At 47.3% G+C, this 9668-nt stretch overlaps 1 protein-coding gene across 1 annotated transcript in view; it reads right to left on the bottom strand.

Annotated features, from left to right (window-relative positions):
• Positions 1–663: 663 nt before the first annotated feature.
• The window catches only part of CASQ2 (calsequestrin 2), a 32517-nt gene continuing 23512 nt past the window's right edge, over positions 664–9668 (bottom strand). The window contains exons 7-11 of the mRNA XM_051779673.1: positions 9289–9334; positions 6502–6556; positions 5711–5811; positions 5246–5320; positions 664–1478 (exon numbers count right to left, since the gene is read on the bottom strand). Coding sequence (XP_051635633.1) covers positions 1269–1478; positions 5246–5320; positions 5711–5811; positions 6502–6556; positions 9289–9334 — 487 coding nt within the window. The 3' untranslated portion in view covers positions 664–1268. The remainder of the gene's footprint in view (positions 1479–5245; positions 5321–5710; positions 5812–6501; positions 6557–9288; positions 9335–9668) is intronic.

The following is a 9668-nucleotide window of genomic DNA, read 5'->3' as shown; positions in this document are numbered from 1 at the left end:
CAAACCTAATAAGCTAAGACAATTGAAATCTGCTGGCATGGGAAAGCAGGGAGATTTAATGCTGCTGCCACAGTGACCTGCATGTGGATGGTGCTGCACTCACCAGGACTGTGTTGCAGACCCTTTGCTTTGTGAGCAACCCCCTTGACTGCTAACTGGCACCCTGAGCTCCTGCAGTCAAAAGATGCTTCTCGCAGGCTACTATGGGACATCCAAGTCTCTAAGCAGGGAGTAACTGTGCAAATAAATACTTAAAGCCAAACAACTTGAATCCATTCGCCGCTCATGGCCCGACATACCTCATCCAATATCAAATGTAGTTGGATGGGTGTGTTCCCTCCCAACATCTTGGTCATGGGAATAGATGCTACGTGGGCTTTGAGTGAAGAGTCAGCTAAAGCCAGAAGGTCATGGGGAATAGGAGAGCTTCAGGGTGGGCCCCTACGGATGTTTCCATTGGCTTGACTCAGTGCCATGGTCTTCAAACTCAAGAGTTTGGACTCAGACCTGGATCAGCCTTTCCAGCAGTTCAGGAACTTGCGAGCTTTTATGCCTCCTATCAGACCATCTGCACTTCCCCAGCCATGGCCCGAGCTTTCAAGAAAAGAGGTTCAGACAGAGGGCATGGTGACTGGTTTTGCATCACACTGCCAGACAAGAATATCCTGTTGTTATGTGGAATCACCAAAAACTTTAATAGCATCCCTAAAACCTTCCTCCCCTCCCAAAGCATTTTGCTGCTCCTAGTGTTAGCTAGGGACTCCCGCAGCAGGACTTGCAGGATTGAGTGGTCTTGGCAGAGTATCTGCAAAGGGCATTGTGTTTAATAAAAGGACTAAACTTTACAGAGGCCTTCTCAATGTCTTGAAGGGAGATTTGGTCTTTGGATGTTAAGTGCTGGGCTGATGAACATGGAAAACACAAACTGGCTCCCTGCGTCCCTCTGGCAGCAAGCAGGCAGGCACTTTTCTCCTGCCCTGGGACACTCGGGGCAGATTCCCTGCAGATTCCTATTGTCCTTACTAAGGAGGCATGATTTGCAGTGGTGCTGGGTGCCTGCAGGCACTGCCCACCGCAGGGGCAGTCCCGGTGGCTCAGCACCACTGAGAATCAGGCCAGGGGGTCCCGGCAAGGGCAGGGGCACGGGGAGCAGGGCAGGGGGCAAATAGGAGCAGCGGTGCTTGCTCAAACACAGGCCTTCCAATGGAAGGACCTGCCGCAGGGGGAGGGCTCTCGGGCCCCACAAGTCAAACTGCACAGAGTCACAGTTAGTCATCGTCATCATCGTCGTCTTCATCATCGTCGTCATCATCATCGTCATCATCGTCGTCATCGTCATCATCGTCGTCGTCATCGTCGTCATCATCATCATCTTCAGTATTTATCTTCCCAGAAAGCACATCTTCTATCCAGTCTTCCAGCTCCTCAGCTGTGGGCAGATCATCATCATCTCTGATGTCCATCCAGATGCTGTCAGCCTGCAGGGACAGGTGATGGGGGATTAGCTGCCCTCAGAGACACAGGCAAGAGTTGGGGTTCACTACTATTGTAGGAGTAAGGATTGGACCGTGGGTGGGATCCAGGGTTGGTGGCAGCATTAGCTCCCTCTTTGCCACAGCTTGTGGGCAGACTCAAGCAAGGCATCTCTCGGCCCATGCACTGGGATTACCGCTTCTCTCTGTAGTGTTGTTGTATCTGACCAGAGGCAGTGGGACTGGTCGATGGGCTTACATGGGTGTGTGGTATTGTGTGCCCTGGGTGAGATGTGTGACTGCTGCCTGTTCCTCTCCTGCACTGCCTACACCTGTGAGCAAGAGCATTGCCTACCCAATGCATTGTCCTCACTCTGTCTGGGGAGTTCTGTAGACTCCAAGTCTACATAAAGAGATCTCAAAGAGACCAACTGTGCCAGTTCCCCCTGCATTACCCCAGTTCATAGGACATCACAGCATTTCCCTCCTTCCATCCTGAGCCCTTTTGGGACCTCTTCCTTTGAGCTTTTATACCCCTCTGTCATCACTCCTTCTCCCCAAATTTTTACCATCACCTTTGCTTCAGGATTGTTTTCTGGACTCTCCACTTGTGATACTGGTTCCTCCTCTTGGAAGACCCTTTCCTCAGATCATCTCAGCCATGCTACAGCTGAAGAATGGTGAAAACCACCAATGCCCTGGTGCCCCTGCTCTTTCCCTCCAGCTGTCTGCATTACCTCCACAAACCAGAGCGGATGGGGGAATTCAGTAAGAAGATGATGACTAAATTATAACTGTTACCCAGGGACAGCAAGCATAGCTTGAATGGTCTCTGAGGCCTGGAAATCAAGATTTTCCTCTCTGCTTTGCTGTAGGTTCCTTGGGTAAATACCTGGGTCAGCCCCTTTCCCTTCACTGCGTCCCTTCCATAAAACAGGATCAGCATCCTATTTTACAGAGGTGCTGTGAGGTTATCTCATTCAGTGTTTGATGTTGTGGAAGCAAGTGATCTTCATATCTCAGAAGAAAACTACCAGCTTTTGAAAATGCATCCAACTTCTTTCCCTGTCTGTGCTATCTAATTCTCTTTGGTTTGCTAAAACTCTAGACCAATTTCTGCTCAAGGAAAGCTATTTCTCCCATACAGTATTTTCCTTCTAAACTACCAAAACTGAAATAAAAAATAGCAATGGAGAGGCATGCAGCTCTTGCTTCACACAAATGATCTTGTCCTTAACCTCAGGAATATTTGTGTGGAAAAAAGTGACACATTTAAATAATGGGAACAGGAGTGGCCCCATTTTACCTAGAGAAGATGCTGTGCAAATAAAGCAGCGATATTTTGCAGAGCAGAGCATCATGGCCCTAAGTCCTGAGCCACCACAATGTGATGAGCCAGTTGGGGCAGCTGGGAGCTCCAGTGTTTGTTTTGGCAGGTTTTTAGAGAAGATGTGGGGTCACAGGGGTTATGTCCACAGAAGCCAACAGCAGTGTTTATTTTTACTCTGTTGTGTAAGCCCCACTTTGTACCTGTGTAACTTGGCTGAATGTTGTGATGTAACACTGAAATAATGAAATGAGCTCAATGTTTGTTTTAGTTATCACCCACCAACCTAGAACTTTCTTAAATCTCTCTCAAGAAATAAAAAATGGACTTAAGAGGAATGAAATAAAAACTGCAAATACTATAATCAACAACCTGAAACATTTACTATATCAAAGCCAGATAATGCATGAGTTTTTACAGGTCTCTGAGTGACTGCTGGATAATAAGGCATATGTTCTTACTTAATACTGCTTTCTATATGATTCTCATGCCTCTGACAATCCCACTTCCATGAATTTCCATTGATTTCTGTTTAATGTAACTTTGATGTGACTTAAACATGACCAGTCACAGTAAATATAATGAAGGAAGGTACTGCAGACTAGTGAGAAGGTCAAAAGACTGGAAGACTTGGGCTCTATTTTTGGCTTATCTGTTCATTCCTCTTATGATCTGAAGTGACAAGTGCTATCTTGGTCCCCTTCCCTTTTGTCTCTCCCTTAACAATTCTGCTAACAAGGCTTAAATCACTGGGTCTTCATGGTCTGGAGGATTACTGCTCTACTGCAGGTAAAGAGCTCACATCCAGCCAGCGCTGCAACCACTCAGTGACTCCCAAGTCAGCCTCTCATCCCCATCAACGGGATGGGCAATATCCGGGGGCTCTGCCTTCTTCATGACACCATCACTTTGCCTTCACCACCCCATCTTCCATCTTATGGTCTTACAGCATCTGCTTTAACCATAGGCACAACCGTCCAGTACACACTTGCTGTCCCTCTTTTTCTGGGGCGATACAAGAGAGAGGATGTGAAGGCTGGAAGCAAGGTCAGTGGTGGTGCCAGAACCAGCACCCAGCCCCAGACATTTGTCCCAACTCTTAAATCCCTCTCTGCTCTCTTCTAATGAAACATCAAGTTCACATACACTGAAATTGCAAACACAAAGTCAAGCACCAATTTACTTCTGCAGTGGAGAGATTTCTGTTTCCAGAGACTCTTACGTACCCACACAGGTTCATTTTTAAGAGGTTAAAACACCTGGCACTTAACCACCAAAAATAAACTCAGGTAATAAGTGAGCCAGGCTGCAGCATGCTGCTTTATGGGCTCTCTGATCATCTGGACTGCTATGGTCAGACTGAGGAGAAAACAGTTTCTCTCTGTAGTCATGTTAGGGCTGTGAAGCATGTTACACTGCACTTAGCAACTCTCCTGAGATCTCTGCTGGTGAGGGTCAAGTGGGTCCCTCTCCCACCTGCCTTAAAAACTCACAGTGTGTGGGTAACCTGATGTCAGTCCCGTGGCTTGCTGGCTTGAAGGCAACCATAGTTAAAACAGTAGCTGCTAGAAAGTTGGCTCAGTAGCACAGCTGTGAGTGCTGTGGGTGCTGTGGGTAGCACCACTACTGCAGCTGTGCCAAAGCAGCACCTGCCTCTCCAGCTCTCCCTCTGCAGTGCTGCTGGCTGTGGGACGGTGTGGAAACCCTTCACTACCACCAGGTATGGCTTGGGTGGGTCTCCTCTTCCCACCCAAATCCCTCCAGCACTACCTGCATGGCAGTGGCTGAGAAGGAGGAGGGCCTAGATGAATCTCAACACACCCTCTTTACCACAGGAGGATCCCTCGATTACCGGTTTATGCTGTACTTTTATTAAAACTGTGTATTTATTTAGTTTTTTTCAAGCTGTACAGTTTCTCCCTGTCATCTGTTGGAGACCATTTTTCCCTCCTACGCTCAAGCTGTGCCATTCTGCTTCTGCTGCAAAAACAACCTCCTTTTTCTCCTCTTCTCTTCCCTAAGCATGGCTTTCTTTTGTCCTTACACACACTTTTCCTCCACAATCCCACACAGGCTGTCACAGCAGGGAATGGATAAAGGTTCATGCTGTAATTTGGGGTGGAAATGTGAGACCTTGAAACCTAAACTGGGCAAAGCCCTGAATCTTAGGCCACAGGAGCTGGTCCTGTCTTCAGTAAATGTAGTTTGTGTGTGACTCAGCAGCAGAAACACACTCAGACCAAAGCCCTGAAGCTGGACATCGGAGCTATTAAGAACTCCACTGCTTGTGGGAATGGTGAGGTCTTCACACTTTTTCCCAGGGCAAAAGCCTGGTCTACGTGTACTTAAGAGCAGAAATCCCACTGATTCCAGTGGACCTCAAGTCCCATCCTTTCTAGCACCCTAATCTTGGGGTCCCTGGATTTTCTGGGCACACACTACTCACGTCTGTGACATTCACCACCCCGATCTGTGGTCTGAACAAGTCGATCTTGAAGGTCTTCTCCCAGTAAGTGATCAGCTGCAGGAGTGAGAAACAAAAAGCTCAGGAAAAGATGTTTGTAATGCCCCCTTGCACTAGTTTAGTCAACTGGGCTGTGGTGTGAGGGATGTGCATTGACAAGTGCATGGGAGAGAAGAGAGTTCTGAACATAAGCTTGGGTTGCCACACCTGGCAAAGGAAAATGCCAACTCTGGGAATGTTCCCAAGATAACACCTTCATGGGAGGCAGACCCAAAAGACCCAAACAACAAACTCTCAAGGGGATTGCCTGTGGTCCAGTTTCCCATCCTTCCCTCTCCCAAATTCCCTGGGCAATTCCTGCACTTGTGTGTGCACATGCACACACCCCCCCACACCCACCCCATCCACAAATTAAACCAAGAAAGGCAAGGAGCCTCTGCCACTCACCAGAGGAAAGTCATCAGGGTCAATCCAGACAATGCTCAGGTCAGGATTATCGGTGTTGTCCCTGGCAACCTGCTTCAGAACTTCCAGGAACTCAAAACCATCTGAAATGACACATGAACCACTGTAACTCTCTCCTACAAACACACTGGTACTTTTTGCTTGTGGGGTTTCCAGCTTCCCTGGCTCCCCTATGCACACAGGAGTTGTTTATAGTTCTCATTAAAATGCTGTCTCCCAGCGCTTTATTTCGATAATAAAGCTTTTAATTTCAGGCATCCTCCCCGGGTATTGAAATTAGTTACACATGAATTAAGTCTCATAATCCTTCCATGGAGTGGAACAATGTCACTATTTTCTTGTGATGAGGGAGGAACTGAGCCCCCAAGAGGCCAAAACATTTCGACATGCTGATGGCTCTGAGACGCATTGATGCCACGGCTTTTCAGGAGTTTGTGGCCTCTGGTTTCCCACATGCCTATCACACACCCAGACTTAAGCACTTTCCCAGATTCACACAGCAAGATGGATGCAGAGTTAGGGAGAAAATTCTGGTGCTGGGTGGAGGGATGACTTTTTTTTTCCCAGGTAGTCATCCATTTATATCCAGAATTTGAATCCCAGCTAGCACGCCTGCTAGCATAAACACCCAGAAGCATCCTGGCTCCCCATCCCATCATGCTGGGGCTCCCCATCCCAGCCAGGGTGCTAGGCTCCACTATGCAAACAAAGCACAAGAAAACACACTTCCTTGAGGGATGGAGAGTCACACAAGGAAGAAAATAGCCTTTTACCTGGGTCGTCTTCTTCAGCGAAGGCTACGATGTGGATACCCTCCATGTCATCCTCCTGGAAACAACAAAACCATTACTGATGGGCCAGGGAGGGAGGGCAGAGTCCGGGCAGTTGCTGGAGATTGAGAGCAGTGGGATGCCTTCAAACAAACAAGAAAATTGCAAATGGAAGCTTGACTGGAGCCCCCCTGAGAAGCCAGAAATGGAAGCTGAGGTGAGGCCGAGTCATGAAGGTATTCGGTGCTGAAGTGGGTAGTTTGGGTAGTGTTGCTGAAAGTCTTCAGTTAAAAATGATGTGTGTGCACCATGATGGCAAAGGTGAGGGAGCTTCTGATGGTGTGGGGCAAAAGTTTGTCTGCAGAGAAGGTCGAGGGCTCTCTAGCATGGGAATATAGGCTTCCCATTCATGCCTGAGGCCACCTACCCTCCTCAATTTGCAGATCCCAGGGGACAGTTTACAGGGAAACAAGTATCTGCCACCATGCTTAGTCACAGAACACGCTCCTCGGGGACCAGCAAAGGAGATTTTATCACAATATGAGAGGAAAGGTGGCTCCCTTTTGGGAGGTGAAGGGTCTCCGCTTTAGGTGAGGCTCTCTATGAGCGGTGAGAAGAACTGAGGGGGGGCTCATTTCAGGGCTCCAATGAGTGGAGGACAGAAATGACAGCCTGCTAGGCTGCTTTTCTCCATCAGACACATGAGTAATGGGTAACGATATCGGCAAAGGCCAATGGATCTGCTGGCCGGTTCATCATCCGCCTGCTATGAATGTCATCTCTGAATTATCCCATGGATCGGTTTCGCCTTCCTCACCCGCTGTCGGTCCTGGTTTCCATTTCAATTGGTTTTAATGCAAGAAAAAATTCCCATCTAAATGCTAATTTCTTTTCCCTTCTGAGCCCAGAGGTGACAAAGCCACCATCAAAAACTGAAAGGGAAAAAGCCCCTGAAAGATTAAGTGGAAAACATTATCTTTAAAAACAATAGCGGATGCTGAGCCTTTGTGGATGTCTTCAGGGAATACGTTTTCACTGGGACATTCTGGGCAGATTTACTTGGAATTCAGACCACTTACAGCTGGCAAAATCTGCACTGTTACTTTTTCTTCATATTTGCCAGCAGCATTGTCAGACAGTAAAATAAAATGTATGTATATATGCCATATATATTTATATGTATATAGCTATATAACATAGCTCTATTCTGACCTCCAAGGCAGCAAATGAAACTGGACTAACTCCAGTGAAAGCATTGAGCATGTTGTAAACTTCCAGTGAGATCAAAATCCAGCCCTCTCTCTTCTGTAGGTATGAGTTCCCTGCTTGTAGTGGAGGCAAGCTCTGTATTCCCAGGCTGCTGGTAAAGAAATGTCCCACCGCTGTGAATTCACACTTTTCCTGAGGCTAATTTAGAATCTGTTCAGTTTGAAAGTGAAATTTGGGTCTCACTGAAGCTCCGTTAAAAACCTTGGAGGGGCTTCAATGGATCTTGGGAGCTATGTTCTATACAGTCTGTATTTCAAAACAAAATGAAAAGCTATCATGCCTAAGTGACTCATAACTCCTGGTTCAATTTTATTACCTCTTGCTAGTTGTATTAAAGACTCCCAAGGTTTTTGCCACTTCAGAGTCTCGCAGCATTTCATGTTACACAGCCAAGCAAGGGGACATCTGAATATGCTGTTATAAACATGTCAAGCCTTCTGGAGGAATGACTGCATCTTCCTTAGTGTCTGTAAAGCACCTGTTCAGCTTTGTTTTTCAGCATTCATCTGGGACTTGAGGGTCCCTGACTAGCTTTTAACATTGTATTCATTCACAGTGAAGGGATAATTTGTTATACACAATTTTTCTTTCATTTTCACTCTTTCCCTCTTCCCCAACCCTGCAGACCAGGGAGAGTGTGTGATAGGGGCTAAGCTGCTGGTTACTTCTTCACAGTTGCTGATTTGCAGCTTGCATACACCATAATAAGTGCAATCAATGCATGATCTGCTTTGAAATCTATATAATTAACTGTACTGCCTGCCCTCACTTGCATTTTGAATTGTACAACTACTCTGTTACTTTTACAAGGACATGTAGTGACAGGGTGAGGGGGAAAGGGTAGATTTAGATTTAGGAATTAGGACTTAATATTAGGAAGCAATTCTTTACTGTGAGGGTTGTGAGACACTGGAACAGGTTGTCCAGAAAATTTGTGGATGCCCCATCCCTGGAAGTGTTCAAGGCCAGCTTGGATGGGGCTTTGAGCAATCTAATCTGGTGGAAGACGTACCTGCCATGGCAGGGGGGTTGGAACTAGATGATCTTTAAGGTCCCTTCCAACCCAAACCAATCTATGATTCTGTGAATTTCCATGAGACATCTGTACAATCTGTGCAGCTCACCCAGCAAGCAGGCCACTGAAATCTTCCTGCTACCAACACTGATATCCATTAGCTGAGATGGAGCATCCTGCAGCGGAATGTCCTCCACAGCTCTGTCATGGTCCCTACACAGGCCCAACACCTGCCTGGCAAACCGCTTGGCTTTCTCTCTTCCAAACGGGAAGCAAACGGGACCCAGTTCAGCTGTCCACCGCTGTTGAGCAAAGCATTTGAGCACACTGTTTGAACTCGGGCACTGGGCATCACAGCCAAGGCCTTCCCTTCTTTGGAGAAGAGAGAAAGTAGCTTTGCAAGGAAGGAAAGATAGTGTTTTGCCCAGCCAGAGACTGGAGTTGGGCAGCGGTTCCTTGTTGAAAGCCGGCAGGGGACACAAGGCTTCCCATCCTCATGTACTTACCCACGTCTCAAACATGTCCTCTGGGCGCAGCTTCCTCAAGGTGGCCCTGAAAGGAAGACAGAAATGCTCTTTGAGGACATATCCAGCACTGTCACATGTGATGCTACCAGAAACACAGAAATGGTCACCATGGCATATTTGACTGTGGCTGGATCAGCCACATTTTGAATGCAACGTGGGGGCACTGTAGGTCAACTTATGCTTTTACTTATGGTGATAAAATCCTGCCCCTGGCCCCACTGGAGTCATCGCAACCACTACTCATGCTTGGGAAGATGAGATGCCTCTCTGTGCTGGGATGTGCTGGTGAATTAGTCTCACACGTGGTAGATTGTTCTGTCTGTGCTGAGAGCATGAGGTGACCCATTCACTTTTGTCTT

This window comes from Manacus candei, unplaced genomic scaffold, assembly GCF_025592945.1.
Source record: "Manacus candei isolate 608988 ecotype Guabito, Panama unplaced genomic scaffold, ASM2559294v1 h1tg000014l, whole genome shotgun sequence".
Lineage (NCBI taxonomy): Eukaryota > Metazoa > Chordata > Aves > Passeriformes > Pipridae > Manacus > Manacus candei.
The sequence above is the reverse complement of the archived record's forward strand: the minus strand, read 5'-3'. Positions and strand labels throughout refer to the sequence as shown.